Source organism: Cetorhinus maximus, chromosome 24 (genome assembly GCF_964194155.1).
Source record: "Cetorhinus maximus chromosome 24, sCetMax3.hap1.1, whole genome shotgun sequence".
NCBI classification, from domain to species: Eukaryota; Metazoa; Chordata; class Chondrichthyes; order Lamniformes; family Cetorhinidae; genus Cetorhinus; species Cetorhinus maximus.
In genome coordinates, this window is record NC_135902.1 from 6,859,427 (window position 1) to 6,875,670 (window position 16,244).

Here is a 16,244-nt window from a genome sequence, read left to right on the forward strand (position 1 = left end):
AATGTTAAGAGGGTTTCTGCCTCTACCAACCTTCCAGGCAGTGAGTTCCAGATTCCCACCACCCTCTGGGTAAAAAAATTCTCCCTCACATCCCTCTAAACCTCCTGCCCCTTACCTTAAATCTATGCCCCCTGGTTATTGATCCCTTCACCAAGGGAAAAAGTTCCTTCCTGTCTACCCTATCTATGCCCCTCATAATTTTCTACACATAGATATTGATTACTATGTGATGGCAGGGGGTAGGTATTGATTACTATGTGATGGAGCAGGAAGGTAAAATGTGCAGCCAATTTTAGACTGTCCCTATGGCTCTCAGACAAAAAACAGCAAAGAAAGTATTACTCCAGACAACACTCTCTCAATATTTTGGGCAGACACCCTTTCATAAAAGGGGAGATGGTTGCATAGTGGTAATGTCACTGGATTAATAATCTAGAGGCCTAGGCTAATGTTCTGGGACAAGGGTTCAAATCCCACTGCAGTTGGTGGAATTTAAATTCAATTAATAATCTGGAATTGAAAAGTTAGTCTCAGTAATGATGACCATGAAACCATTGTCAGTTGCTGTAAAAACCCATCTGGTTCCCTAATGCCCCTTAGGGAAGGGAATCTGCTGTCTTTACCTGATTCGGCCTACATGTGACTCCAGACCCACAGAAATGTGGTTGACTCTTAACTGCCCTCTGAAATGTTGTGGCAAGCCACTCAGTTTGAGGGCAGTTAGGGATGGGCTACAAATGCTGGCCTTGCCAGCAAGGCTCACACCCCATGAAAGAATAAATCAAAAACTGGCACTTGCACTGTCACCCTACTTGGATTCCGAGCTGGGGCGTAGGTGTGTGGTGTGTGGTATGAGGAAACTGAAAACAAAAAGTTGGCAAGGATTATCCAAAACTGTCACTTAAATAATCCTCTGGGCACAGGGAAATTTAATTAAAATATTTTGTGGTTGATCCTCCCAAACTTACTTGTGGAAATCACAGATGAAATCTCAAATTCTAACCTTCACTCTGTTTAAACAAAAAACAGGAAATGGGATAAATTGGTAAATTTAATTCTACTTTATGTTATTTTGTATTACTTTTTTTATTTCTTAGCTGAGTATTATTGAATTTGAGGTTTTAATCTGTTGTCACCTAAGATGTAAGAAAATCATGGAGATTTTTTATCAAATTTTTCTTTGATGATGTTTCTGTGAAGCGCTGTAGGATATGTTCTTATGTTAAAGGCGCTAGATAAATGAACAGTATTGTTGAAATATGTTGTTCATGCTTCAAATGGGTGTGTTTGTGATTTATTTGAGATTAACATTAAGGCTTTCTGTGTGAAGTGTTCAATCATTTACCTATGTAAGAATTAAGAGAATTGCACCATATTGATTTTAACAGCAGTTGCTATACCAAATGTGATTGGTTGCAAATCTCATTATAAATTCCACTTGATATGATGGGCCAACTTGAGGGATTCTTGGACAAACATATTAGAGTGCAAGTATTTGAAGGATTCACGCTTTACGGTGCACAGATCATTTCCAATAGAGCAAGGCAGGTTTTTAATGATTAGGTGCAATATTTGGCTTGATGCATTTTTTTTAGTCTCTGGCAAAGACACCCAAAGTTATGCACCACGTGAAACATGCATATTTTCTACCATGTCATCTGTTGATTCACTGACTTATTTCTATGACAATATTTACAAATAACTTTACATCATAAATGATAACCTTTTACAAGCATAGTCAGTTTCACAACCTCAAAAACTATTTGCTACATACTAGATAACTTGATAAACTTGGATGCAACAATTTTTGGTCCTTCGTTAGTCTGTTGCTAAAAACAGTCAGAACTGGGATGGCCCCAAGAAGCCAAACAATTAAATTATTTGATAAATATCGACCAGGTAGAAATGTTGAAAAAAGGTAAGATATCTGCTGGAAGAAGGTATCCATTTTCTTCAATTATCATCGAGCTAATAAAATTCATTAAATGTCACATTGTTACTTTATTTTGTGTGTTATGACCTATCATAGTGATGACTCTTAATTGGCTATAAAGCACTTTGGAATGTTGTCATGTCATGAAAGGTGTATTATAAATGCAAGTTTTTTTTCTTTCTAAACAGCTTCACTGATACCAAAGAATACATAAGGAGCGTAGTGTCATACATCTCCATTAACACCCATGGGCCCATGTAAACATGAATTACAGTGAACCTAGGAGACATCCACTCCCAGAAGTCATTACTTTAGCAGTAAGCTTCTCTGTAGTGTAGCTTTGTTTCACAAGTTAAAGAAAGATGGTGGTTTATGGTTCCTTAAATACCTTGACATGGACTTTTGTTTTCGTTTTTCTTTGAGGATGGGGAGCCAGACTAATCCAAATACAAGAAACATCATCCCAATGGACAGAAATGCAGGCCCCAGCACGTTGCATGTTTTCTTTATGATCTGCGCAAAATATAAGCCAGTCATTATGGACCCCAAAAAGAAAAAAGCCCCTCCAACTGACATGACAAAAATAGGTTTGTGGTAAATTTCCCAGGCAGTCTGTGGCTCTGAGGTCCAAATGGATACACTTCTGGAACTGCTGTAGTAGGTACTTCCTGTATGGCTGGTCAGCAGGTCTTTGGCCTCAGAACATAATTGCATGCTTAGATCTATGTTCTCAGTTGAACTTGACTTCATCATTGGATCTGGAGAGGACGCCATCTTTAAACCTGTGTTTAAACAAACAAACACATGATTGAAGGTGAGCACTGACTAAATTGACAGAGGATAAGGGAGGGAAAATTAGGAAATTCATTGAAAGAAGTCATCCATTTTCTTCAATGCTCATCGAGCTAATGAAATTCATTAAATATCACATTGTGACTTTATTCCATGCGTTCCATTTACCTCTGATATAAGTTCTTCGTGTTGATATATTTCCCAATGCCTGAATATTTTTCAAACATTTAAAAACAGAAGTATAGATTTATAAAGTACATCACCATCAATGCTCAATAATTGTATCATCAGAATAGGATGCTAACAAACCCTCCTCAGAAACAAAAAAAAAATGAACTGCACACCTTCTCAAAGCTTAATGAACAAACAAATCACCAGGCACAGGCTGGCACGTTTGGCCAGCTAAATCAGATTAGGCGGCTGGAAGAAACCTCTGAATTTAAGCCTAACTCAACCATCCAACTCATTTATACTGAGGCATTGATGAGTATAAAAATGGCACAAATACAATATTTAATTTCTGCTTTGGTTTCTATTTTTATAACCCAGCATCAAGTATTTCTGCAAAAAGTTACATTTTAAATGCTGAAAGTTGATTCAATATTAGACATTCAGTCTGTAATGAATGGCTGATCACATCAGATGCAGGGATAATATTTACTCAGGGGAGAGCGGAGAAAACAATTAAACAATCTCAATACAATGTTGACAGTGAGAATTTCATGGGTTTCACAATGCGGGAGCAGTTAACCAATGTGTGAATCCTACTTTGAGTTAATAGATATTTGAACATTCTGCATAGGGTACTGTCATCTTTGCTGATCTCATCCATCCACCATACTGTTCAATAATTGCTGAATGAGTTGATGAATAAAAGCCGTATTTTTTTGATCAACTAGAGGAAATAGAATGCTTGGTGTGATTTATTATTCTGTCTGCAATATAAAGACCAGGGAAGTTACATTGGAAAGGGAGGAATGGCACAATCGGTTAGCCTAATGCCCTTTCATATCTGGGACTCCGTTTTAAATCTAGCACAAAGTGAAAAGGTGAAAGGCTAATTTTGTTGATGAGTATAAGAGTTGAATGTGAAATGAGTTCAGGAATAATAACCCACTTCCTCGAAGTTGTGCGTTTACTCTACGAAACTGCTCATAATTTTGCCAAAGTTTGCATTAAACTGACAGCTTGAATTCAAGACATCATGAGACTAACTGGGTAAGAAGAGTAAAAAGTCAAACTAATGCAATAGAAGCTCCTCTCCTGACACAGGGAGTTAGGCTGCTCTGCTGGGGCAGAGAAAAGGGAATTTACATCCTCGAGCTAAAAATTCGATTAAATTCATTAGCAGGCACAGGGATCGTAATGCGAGATTAATCAACACCCGGACCAGGTGATGCAGGCAAACTTTGTGCTACCTGCTCACTACTGTGCTTGTAGCGGGCAGCTCAGCCTGAAACACACTGCTATCTACACACCCAGAAGGGGACCCTGGTTCATGCTTGGCGAGCATGACCTACTGGTAGACTGCAGACTGCCTCAAGAAGGGGAGGTGCAATTAGGTTCCAGTAGCTGGTGGAACTGTTTGTGAATGTCTTTGAGGGAAGGAAGAGGACTAAAAAGACCAGCAATGAAGCAACAGTTCAGAGGGCTCCCTGGTTCTCTGATGTTGCGCTGGAAGCTGTAGTTCCTTCATTGTCGCTGGATCAAAATCCTGGAACTCCCTCCCTAACAGCACACCAGATGTACCTACACCAGATGGACTGCCGCGGTTCAAGAAGGCAGCTGATCACCACCTTCTCAAGGGCAATTAGGAATGGGCTGGCCTGGCCGAAAATGCCCACATCCCATGAATGAATTAAAAAAAGGTCGAAACGAGGAGCGAGGGCTGATGTTTTTTCGGGGACCAGAAAGCCCTCAAGGCATAGCCTGCAAAGGAAATGGGAATAGGTGGAAAGGGTGGTGAATTCCATGAGTGTGGCCCAGAGGACCTGGCTGCAGTGCCGCAAAAACTTCAACAACCTCATCCAAGTAGTCAAGGTCAATGAAGGAATCTTTCAATGGCATCTCCTACTCACTGTACTGCTGACCTCTCACACTGCTCAATGCACCATAGCCTCATAAAACACCTTTCTTCACCTCAAATCTCCCCTTCTGCATTTATGCTTTTAGATACCCAAGGCCAATCACCTGTTCAACCAGTGTAGCCTTACCATGAAGGACAAGAGCAGCACTGCCACTTGATCTGACACTCATAGCCCCAGCTCAGGTACTGGAACTGTACGTACTTTACAAGGTGGTATTGTGTTCTGGTGTGTCATTGGGCACCAGTGGGTTGTATCCAGGCCAACTCTATGGTGGTTGAGATCGCAGACCAAGTCTGCTGCAGAGGAATCAGATGAGGACTTTGATGGAGCAGGAGAATGCTGATAGGCGTGTATACAGAGATGGACACAGTTGTCACTGTCAAGGAGCATGGAGGAGTCTAGCTCCAATTGCACACAGGACTTTGCACTGAGCTCAGAGCCCATCCTTTCCAGTGTGGAAGTGCCGGACATCTTCATGACAACACTTGAGGATCCAGATCTGATGTAGAGCCCAGTAGCTAATGTCTCAATTTCCATTGCAACACAAGCAGAAGCCACTCAACGTCTGAGTGCTACAGCGGAAGCTCAGAATGAGGCCACGAGATCCAGGCTTGCTGACAAGTGAGACCAGTTTTGTGCCATGCAGGCTCAGAGTTGCCATCATGGCTGCGAATACCGATGCTCAAAGGCACATAGAGGCCCTGACAGAGGAGTCGCAATCTGTCCTCCAACAGATCACTAGGATTGCTGAGCACACTGCAGTGACTCCATTGTGATGATATTCGTGCTCCCACTGCTGCCACTCCACCAGTGCCCTTGCTGTCACCTCTCTGCCAGCCTGCTGCCCACGCCAAAGTGATGCAGTCTGAAGCCTAGCCTTTACAGTCTCCCCATATTCCACCCTCCATGCTGCAGCCACTGGGATAGCACTGTCTAGGAGCCCAAGGTGCAAGACAGGCACCAAGGGAATGCACAAGGGTGACTAGTTCAATTTTGTATGTATTATTGGAAGTGTTGTTGGATAAAGTTGTTGTGGAAAAGCTTTTTTTGTGGTGTCTTTTATTTTAGGATTTTGGCCAAAAGGATGCTGTAAGGGACCACAGCAGAGCGACGGAAAGAGCATAATAAATAAGGGCAGGAGTAGACCATATGGCCCCTCAAGACTGCAAAGTTGGGACTTGGGGAGCTAAGGTGATGTGGGGATGAGATTTTAAGGGGATTGCTCACAGACAGCCCATTCAAAGTGAAAGCATCCCAGGTGCCTCCTCCCTTCCTCATCCTCTTCTTCCCAAGGTCCACACCCAAGGCCTGGTAGTAAAAGCTGTGCCCTCATGAGACCAGGTTGTGGAAAACGCAGCAGGCCATAGCTGTTATAATTCGCTGCTCATTCACTGAGTAAAGGAGGAATCTGGAGCCAGTCTTCACCTAGCCCAGGTTTATTCACAGAACACAGATACAGACTCCCTTTCTCTTCCCCACCCCAATGATGGGGACTGGCTGGTATATATACTAATGCCCTAACCTTTCCTCAGTTGGTAACGGCTGCTCTCACTTACAACTAGAGTACTTCATTGTGAAAGGATTGCGTGACCATCTCCTTGGTGAACTGTAGCCACTTCAGGCACTGCTCTGGCTGAGATGGAGGTAGGCTAAGTGGCTCTCCTAAAAACTAGGTGGGTAGCACCTTCTATTGAGAACACTTCTCCTCCTCCCTTTATGCACAGCTTCTCCTCTCTCCTGCCTGTGCTGCGTGTCCCTGTTGTGCTGCAGCCTGAGAGGGTCAGCAATAGAGCTCCAATTAGTGATAGCAGGTATGTTACCAAATCTTTAATGTTCTCTTTGTCCTCCTTGTCAAGGTCTAGCACTGCTCCCTTCTGACTCCAACAACTTTTCGAAACTCCTCCAACAACACAGTATACAGTAAACTCACTCTACAGCAGCAAAGGAAAATCAAAGAGGCGTCACCTGAAAATCCCATGCTTATGTATTTAAATAACACTGGTGTGGTGATCCCCCCCACACCCCTGCAGCTAAAGACATGCTCAGTTGCGGGTGTTTAAGAGATGGTGTTATGAGGACCTGTGAGGTCCAGGATAGCAGGTGCCAAATCAATGTTTAACACTGATCTGCTCACTTTGCACACTTCTGGCGCATGCTGGGCCACCAAGTGAGCACCCTTACAAGCATGGTACAGAGTACAGGCCGCGCCTTAAGTGACTCAGCCTTCATTTTGGGACTCTGGGCTTTGGTGGTGTGGAAAGGAAGGGAAGCAGGGAAAATAGAAAGGTTGAATTAAAGCGAAAACAATTCCCACTTCAAACTATCTTCCTCAAATACCAAGAGGAAAAAAGTGTTGGAGTCTGTCGCATTTATTAACTATGAAAGAATTGCATATTTTGGCAGTGGTTTTTCAGCGGGCAATCCATCCAACACTGTGCTCTTGTTTTATTCTTTCATGAGATGTGGGCATCACTGACTAGGCCAGCGTTTATTGCCCATCCCTTGTTCAGATAAGAGTCAAGCACATTGCTGTGGGTCTGGAGTCACATGTAGGCTCAACCAGTTAAGGATGGCAGATTTCTTTCCCTAAAGGTCATGAAGATAATTCTTCCTTAATACCACAAATTAGCACTCAGCTGGCAAGAAGATATATACACATGTACACTTCAGCAAAGGTTTTGTCACACTGTTATATAATAAGCAATGGCAGTGTTATTTCATGGTAATCAAGTTTGGATTGGCACATGGGAAACTTGCAATGATTACATCACAATCAATAATCCTAATAACAATAATAATAGTGATGCTGGCATCATGGATAAAGTGTTTTAGCATCAAAGTCCATGTGACAGAAGCAAAATAAACAAATCGACAACAGAATAAAACTACCCGCAGTAACATCACACGTTATAAACTAAGAAAAACAAACACACCATAGTGATTTCAGACTGGGACAGAGATGAAGATTATCAGTTACACAAGCTTCACATAGCAGTTGTAAGATGCTATGCAGCCCCCTCAATAAGAATGAGGATACTTACTATTCCCTGTATGACAGGTACTGGTTATCCAATATTAGAAATCTTATATAAAATAAATGCAAAAAAACTGCGGATGCTGGAAATCCAAAACAAAAACAAAAATACCTGGAAAAACTCAGCAGGTCTGGCAGCATCTGCGGAGAGGGACACAGTTAACGTTTCGAGTCCGAGTGACCCTTCAACAGAACTAAGTAAAAATAGAAGAGAGGTGAAATATAAGCTGGTTTAAGGGGTGGGGGGGTGGGACAAGTAGAGTCAGTGTTAGGCAAACTATAAAGGGAAGCAGGAAGTTTGTAAACTATCACACCTAATCAATTATAATCAGCTTACACTCCAGAGCCTTCTAGAATTAAGCTAAGTGAATTGGTTATCACTCAGTTTAACTCAAAGTCTGGCATTTTCACTGCAACTGACCACTCGCTCTGCAGAATTGTGGTATTTGATCAGATTATTGTACTGCGTGTGGTTAGTACAGAGATTTGTGAAATTTATCATGAGATGTCAAGCAGCCCTGGATATGATGGTTATTATATTTTAATAATGGTTTAAAAACTATGTACATTTAGTTTAACTCCTTGACTTATTTCTGTACAAGTCTCATTACTTATGAATCTTGGACAGGGAAATGCTTTTACAAGAAGTGGCAATCAAAAAACCACCCTCTCTGAGAACTGTAGCTCAGAGCCGCAATTGGATACCAAAGATTTGCACTTGTATTACCAGTGCACATCTTTTTCCTGTAGAGTCAAATTAAGGGATTGAACTGTATTTTAAAAATCTAAACTGATCAAAAATTGGACCAATTCATGCAATCAGAAAGGTTCTATGATTCTGTGAAATATAAAGTTTTATGTCCCAGATGATGATCATGTCTGTTTTGTTTAATGGGTTTCAACTGACTTCAGTTCGGTCTCTACCGAGCATTACCTAGGCCACTCCAATAGGGAGAGACCACTTGAAACACCACAGCAAGGTAAACAAAACACGTTCATATAGATGTACTGCTGCTGACAAATCTTCAAAGTCTTGCTTTGATGTCAATAAACTGGATCTATTTATAGATGTTATATTGTTAGGTTTTCGGTGTTTTTTTAAGCATATTTTCATTTACATCATATTTTGCATTGATGAGTGGTTTCATTATTGGTATTGCTAAGAAAAAGAAATGTAAGAACAAAGCTGGTTCAAATCTGAAAATGTTAAGTAGTGAGCTCAGGCTGTTGGGGATGCAAATATCAGAACAGTAATGGGGGTGAAATGTTTGATTGGGGAGGGCTAGAGGACAGAATGTTGAGGGCTTTTAACAAGGGCATTGGCCTTTTCAGAAATAAACTAATCAAAACTGATGGTCTGTGTAAAGGTGATGTCTTAACGCACCATCAGGTCAGTCTCACAAGTTGTCAGCATAGCTAAATTTCTATGTACAGTGTCAGGTTAGCTGAAGTTTAGAACATCAATTGTACAAATTTAATCCAGTGAGTGATGGGGCAGGGTTGGCCACTTAAAATAATTAAGAAGTTGGATTGGGCTCCAGGAGAATGTATTTGATTCTACCAATCCTTTCCAAATCTAAATCCAAGTCCAAAATCCATGGAAAAGCAATAGTTAATATTGCAGTAACATACTGCATCCTGGAAGATTGCAGGATTGAACATGCTATATCAATGCAAATTAGTGTCGAAAGTTCTTTGTTAATGGACAGAATTTTTCAATTTTTTAAAATATAGGTTAATGTAGATTTCCCTCTGAATCCTCAGGACATTTTTTTTATGTTATAGGTGCTGTACAAACACAAGTTGCTACAGTTATAGCAAAGCCCTATTCATTACAGCAAACAGGTGGAGCTGTCAATGGACTAAAAGTTTGCAGAATTGACATGAAATATAACCATACAGAAATGCCAGGAAGTTTAGAATTTGATCTTCCAACAAAACGTCTTATAAAAATACTGTTTCTTGACAATTTTACATCTATATTCAATCAGATCAAAGTTGAATCATATGCGTAGCTATACTAGATACTAAGTGTTGATACAAAGCAGTCTCCACTTTACAAGAGCTGGGTCAATAATTTGACTGATTATAACAGAAGGATTGAAACTATTCCAGTGTGTATTTCATAACTCTTTCAGTTACATGAAATACTGACTGCTTGAGGTTGGGTGTAGAGCTGGGCATGGGCCATCATGATGTCTGGAATTACATCAGACATGTAATTGTGCATCATAAATGAAGTATTTTCCAAAACCAATGTTTTTATCATGAGCCTTCACTTTTATCCACTCCAGATTTCATAACTGTTCAGAGTTCAGTAGTACGTGAGTCACACCAGTGGCAATGATTCATGCATGTCCAAAATGCCTTTCAGAGTGCCAAGCTCATCTCAGAATGGTTGAAAACCTGTACCTTATCCACTGATTGCATCTCCCTCCCTGGCACTCTCTAATGCTGAGCCAGACTGTTGGCAACCTTGATGTTCCGATGGACCCTGAGCTCAGCTTCTGATGTCATTTCCTCCCCATCGCCAAGACCGCTTACCTTCTACCTCTGTACTGTGACTTGCTTCCGCCTCTCCCTCAAATCATCTTCAGGTTAAACCACCATCCATACTTTTGTTACCTCCAGACTTGCCTATTCAGGCCGGCCTCCATCCTCCACCCTCTGAAACTTCAGTTCCTTTAGAACTTTGCTGCCCATATCCTACCCGTTCCCCCTTCACTCTTGTGCTCACTGACCCATGTTAGCAAGGCCTCAAATTTAAAATTCCTATTCCCGTATTCAAATCTTCCACAAACTTGCACCTCCCCATCACTGTAACTTCCTCCAGTCCTATAACTCCCTCTCTACCCCTGAGAACACTACATTCCACTAAATTTGGCCTCTTGAGAATCCTTAATTTATTTTGCTTCACCACTGGTCAGACTGTCAGCTATCTAGGCCTTGAGCTCTGAACCTTTCTGCCTCTCTCTACCCACCACCCCCCCCTCTTTAAGACACTCCTTCAAACCTAATTCTTTAACCACCTGTCCAAATATCTCCTTAGGTGGCTCCATACCATATGTTTTCTGATTATGTTCATACGAAGTACCTGGGGTCATTTACCACATTACAGGCACTATATAAATGCAAATTGTTGTTGGTTTGGGGCCAATGTTCCTTCCACCAGAGAATACTTATTTCCCAAGTATAAATTGGTTGGGGGATGGGAGAAATATAGATACAGGGCACATTTACACTAATACTGCAGTATTATAAATACACCGATGGCTTCCTAAACGTTATATATTGATTTACTCTGCAAAACTGTCCTGACTGACCAATTATTTTTACTTCTACAGCTGTCCATTTGTTTTACTTCCGGATTATTCCATTATTTACTACTGGAGTTATTGTGGCAGCTTTGGGTGTGGTTCCCAGTTTCTGCCAACACTACTCCCTTTCTGCCTCCACAGAAATATTTGCATTGGGTCGCAGTACAGCTGGTCCTGCACAGGCTCCATCTATTGCATTGTGCTCTGAAGCTCCTGTTGAAATCCCAGTAAGGCTTTCGCACCATCAGCTTCACCCAAATGGTGCGGATCAAAGTGTGACAGCTCCACACAGATTAACCACTTCACCTCCTCCAACTTTCCACAATGTCCACGTTTCTGTTCACAGTTAAATCTTTGCCCGTGCCAAACACAGGTGGCTCAATCAGCTTACCCAATAGGAAAAAAACAACTCTCATTTCCCAGTTTTTACTGGCGTTCCATTTTAAGGTATACACGACCAGTTCAGACCACTATCTTTATTTCCCAGTTTTTACTGTTTTTTTTCGTTCTGGGTATTGGGACTAGAAATCACCCACTTTATTCACCACCAGCACCCCCCAATCCCCCTACAACCCCAACTTTCTTCCCAAATCCTGAACTTGTCTTTGAGACTGTTCACTGCATGGGACGAGGGGGTGGTGGTGGTGGGGGAAGGTGGCACCTCGACTTTAGACAGGTGGTAACTTGCGACCAGTTTCCAACAACTTCGACTCGATTGTAAATGTTCAGAGAAAAAAAAAGTGGAGTCTTGTTTAGATCTTTGGAGTCGTTTTTCAGACTCGTATTAACCCGTTCAGTGCCAGCCTTTATTTCTGTACGGTCGAAATTTCTGCCTAAAAGCATCAGGTCGTTAAAAGATCCGTGCGATGGTTGGAAAGCAACTGAACGACCACACACACCTTGGCTGTGGTTTCCCTCCTCGCCCTTTGAGCCGATATCCAACTCCTATGTCAACTCAGTGGCGATGCCTCCTCGCCCACAGCCATCCCTATAGTTGCTGCTCTCCCTCGCTTCCCACGGTAGCGACGCCTCGCAAGAGAGATACTTACTTTATTTCGCCACTTTTCCAGCTCTCTCTCTTCCCCCTTTTTCTCTCTCTGCAGAGGCCAAGGGTCCGTCTCTGGAAAGCACCTCCCCCCCTCACCACCACCACCAAACCCCCCACAAAACGGGTCAAGGCTGCGCCCCTCTCCTTCGGGAACTCACTTGGGAAGTATAGCTCAATGCCAAAGAGCCAGGGATGTGGATCAGCGAGGCTTCATGATCTGAATAGCGACAGGGGAAGTCTTTCCCTGGGGCGGAGGAACTGAATTACATCATCATGAGCCTGGCGTCAGTTTCCAAACTGCAGATATTCCTTCGGACTGTTTTGGTCGCACTATTTAATTTTGCATCACATTGCAGAAGGGTGCGTAGTACTTTTTACCCCCTGTGCAATTCCCTTACTGCTTTATATCTACTGCACCTGTACAAAATTACTGGGAAAATTGATATATTTGAATAACTTGAAGGGTCTTTTTAAAACTCGTCGGTGTTGGGTTGTGGTGCGAGGGACTAAGACATTTCCCTAACTTTTCATCAGTATTATAAACTCCCTGGACAGGTCTTCCTGCACTACATCCTGACTTGGAATGACATGACTTCCACTGTCGCTGGGTCCAAATCCTGCAGCTCCCTTCCTAACAGCAATGTGGGTTCATCTACTCCACATGGACAGCAGCAGTTCAAGAAAGGGGGCTCACCAGCACCTTCTCAGGGCTAACATCAGCACTTTAGCTGCATGGGGATGGTCGTCTTCTTCTTCACCTGCTCATGACTTACTGACTGACTAAAATTGACTGACCCTTGAACTGCTCTTCACTGACTCTTGAACTGATGTGAAGAACCTATGAACACACTCACAGTGGGTCCCACCCTTGTTACTAGGTGGAAACAATGCAACAGCATTGGAATATCCCTTAAATGTTACGATGTCCACAGGGACACCACAGGGACACATTGATCAATGGATTTCTTAACACTAGGGAGACTGAGGCTGAGGAAACCTACCTGAATGGCCCTGCCGGAACTTGGAGGAGGATACCAACGTTTGAGTTTGATCACTGTGGCATTTGACAGTATGGGATTGTCTGTGGTATGAGACCTGCAGTTAAAAACATATACTGAGCAATACAGGATGTGAAGGAAATTGTGTTGATGCATAATATGCCAAATGGTTACTTTATTAGAATCATGCTGCATATGACAGATAAATATCAGTAGCTGCAACGAACGTGAATTATGTTGTAGCGTTAATTACAATTGTCTGGGTTTTAAGTTCAGCAAGCTGTTAATTATATATGTCTCTTTGTCAGACTCCGTGTATAATTTTCTTATTCAGGTTAAGATCTTAAGCTCTTAGCATCTTTTCCCAGCTTCCCATTAATTTAAAATTTTCCTGTTATGGAAGCAAATCTGCTGCACAGAATCTATGGACTTTCTGGGGTCCATGTGTTTTATTTGTGTAATGCTGCTGTGATTTTCTGTTAACTTTAGGGTCAGTGCCACAGCTTAATTAAACTTTGATTTTTCAAATAATTTGTGCACACTTATTGCTTATTTAAGTGAGCGATGCCAATGCTCTGGAATGAGATGTCTCCATATACTGGTATGCAGTATTAAGTGCTTCCAGACCATTTATCTCACCAGTCTGGGCTATTCATATCCAGGGTCCTAGATGTGTAAGAAAGAACGCATTTACAACCAAAGAAGTACTTTTGAAATACCTGACTGTTGTAATGAAGGAAATGAAGCAACTATTAAAAGATGCAATGCTACATATTCTCATGGCCAGCATACTGAGGTTCCTGAGCTTTTCTGGAGAAGATACATACATTACAGTTGGGAGTATTCAGTCTGCCAGGCATCTCCTTTCTTCATCTCCCAATCTGGGGCTACAATTTTACTGCATGTTTTACTGCATCTAGCTGCACTGCTCCTTTGGCATCCTCGTTCAAGATGTCCTTAGGCCCTACTAAATATGCTTGGGTCAGCAAGGTATAAATGGGAACTGTGTCCCCAGTTGGGGTGATAAAACAAATCTAAACAACAACAACTTGTATTTATCTAGCATCCGCAGTTTTTTGTTTTTATTATTAAAGACCTTTGCCTCCCTGCCTGATTCTGGCGGACACAGAACCAGCCTGGCGTGCCCCTTAGAAGATGATGTGGGGGAGGGGGGCATGCAGAGGTTTAAGGTCTAGATCGCAAATAAACCAGATCAGACCTCATTAAAGTGCAAGTGGACTATATTTACAGAAGTGTCATAAGATTAACAACCATAATGCACCAGTGCAACCACATGTGAAATCAAAACTTCTTAACCTTTCATTCCCTATCACTTCTTCTGGGTGCTTCTCCAACATCTGCAGCAGGGGTGTAGACAGCCTGCTGACCCATTGACCCGGTTGCCTTGGATGACCTTGGCAGCCGTGCTCTGGAGACCCGATGCTTGGAGGGCAGCAGCTTATCATGGAGACCTCAATGCATGCACATGTCAGCAACACTTCATCATAGAGCAGGCAGACAGACTCCTCTGCCTCATGTGCCACTCTGTTGAAGGCCTTTGACACCTCTACCTGATGTCCCCCTCTTGCATCTCCTGGACGGCGCACTCCAGAATCTTGTCACCCAACTTGAAAGTTGCAGGTACCTCTTCTGCAGCAATCCTCCAAGTGCTGGTGAGTTTGGCTGACCCTTCCTCCCCCTGCTGAGGACACCTGTCTGTGTTGGGACCACCAGAATGTGAGAGGGTGCAGGTGACTGTTATGACCCCTCTCCAAGTGAACTTTTTTCCTCATCCCCAATGTTCTTGGTCCTCTGCGGGCTGGGGTTGTGGCTGGACAGGGTCTCCTCTTGCTCCCTTGCCTGCTTCCTACTGGCACCTGTAAGTAATGGAGGAGAGAGCTAGTGACTGCATGAGCTGCATCCAACGTGGACGATCACGTGACCCTTGGGTTTCTATGTGATGACATTATGCATGGATCCTTACTGGATGGAGGCCACCCGCTGACCTCTCGGTTACCGCAGGCTCGGTCTGGTTCTTCCCCAGCCAGAATGGCTGCCCGCGGCTCGAAGTCGGTGAGGTTTTTGAGGTCAGGCCGACCCCTTCCCGTCTTCTCTCTCTCTCTCTCTCCTCATTGTGCCTCAACATTTCCTGTGCAAAGAGAGAAGATGGGGTTGAGAGCAATGAAGTTTCATGTATTTTTCTCATGTTTCCAGTCTTACAAATAACCCACTGATTGTGTGCCATGTGACTGATGGTTGTCCACAAGGATCCTGAGGCAGCGCCTTCCAGAGTGGTGAGGCTCACAGAGGCATGTCATTAGTGGTGTTTGCTGGTGCCCTCAAGGCCTAACCACCCCCCCACCCCCGACCCCCACACCCCACCCCCCCTCTCTCTCCCCCAACCCCACCCAGACAGCATCTGAGCTCTTTCATTTGGAAGGGTCAAGGACCCACAGTGCCCTCTCCACCTGCAGACTAGTTGGAATGCAATGGGGCTATGAGGCATCACCTTATCACGCCAAGTAGCTCTTTAACGCATGGGCCACATGGATGGTGCCTACTTGCCACTGAAGCCCATGTTCCCTCTACCATTCAGTGAGGTGAGTGTGAGCAGTTCAGTTACACTGGCAGAGCGAATAGGGTCCTTCATGTATTCGTGGCACTGGGCATTTACCTCCCTGGAGACTTCCTCCCTGCTGGGTTGTTGTGGTAAGTCAGCCTCCTCCTCCTATCCTCTGGGTAGAGGATGGCCCTCCTGGCCTCCACTGCATTGAGAGGGACGCGTCACTGAATCTGGGGACCGGAGGTCCCTCTGGTTGGCAGGCCATCTCCTCCTTCAATGGTGGGTAAGTGTGATGTCTGGGTGCCTTTTAAATATGGCGTCAAGATATGACGGCGGGATGTGCGCCATCCAGCCCGCCCCGCTGCGCGATACATCGGGGAAACTCCCAATTGCATAATTAATGAGGCCAACATTATGCAATGTGGCGCAAATTCCCACTGGCCTCTGTGGTGGGAAACACTCTGGGCTCCTG

The 16,244-nt window shown here is 43.3% G+C and overlaps 1 protein-coding gene across 3 annotated transcripts; it reads right to left on the bottom strand.

Annotated features, from left to right (window-relative positions):
* Positions 1 to 966: 966 nt before the first annotated feature.
* Positions 967 to 12,438, bottom strand: pirt (phosphoinositide interacting regulator of transient receptor potential channels). Of its 3 annotated transcripts, XR_013580558.1 has the most exons (3): positions 12,213 to 12,304; positions 1,775 to 2,715; positions 967 to 1,010 (listed from the first exon to the last, which is right to left on the bottom strand). XR_013580558.1 is itself a non-coding variant. In XM_078570598.1 (2 exons), the coding sequence occupies exon 2, from the start codon at positions 2,705 to 2,707 to the stop codon at positions 2,279 to 2,281; it is 429 nt and encodes a 142-aa protein (XP_078426724.1). In that variant the 5' UTR covers positions 2,708 to 2,715; positions 12,370 to 12,438; the 3' UTR covers positions 1,470 to 2,278. The 3 variants fall into 3 exon arrangements, 2 of the variants coding, with proteins under 2 accessions (XP_078426724.1, XP_078426722.1); XM_078570598.1 differs by lacking the exons at positions 967 to 1,010; positions 12,213 to 12,304 and adding an exon at positions 12,370 to 12,438 and having other exon boundaries at positions 1,470 to 2,715; XM_078570596.1 differs by lacking the exon at positions 967 to 1,010 and having other exon boundaries at positions 1,471 to 2,715.
* Between the last annotated feature and the right edge of the window lie 3,806 nt (positions 12,439 to 16,244).

Coding starts and splice junctions, on each gene's coding strand:
- pirt (XM_078570598.1), bottom strand. CDS start 2,707: ATGGCGTCCTCTCCAGATCCAATGATGAAGTCAAGTTCAACTGAGAAC.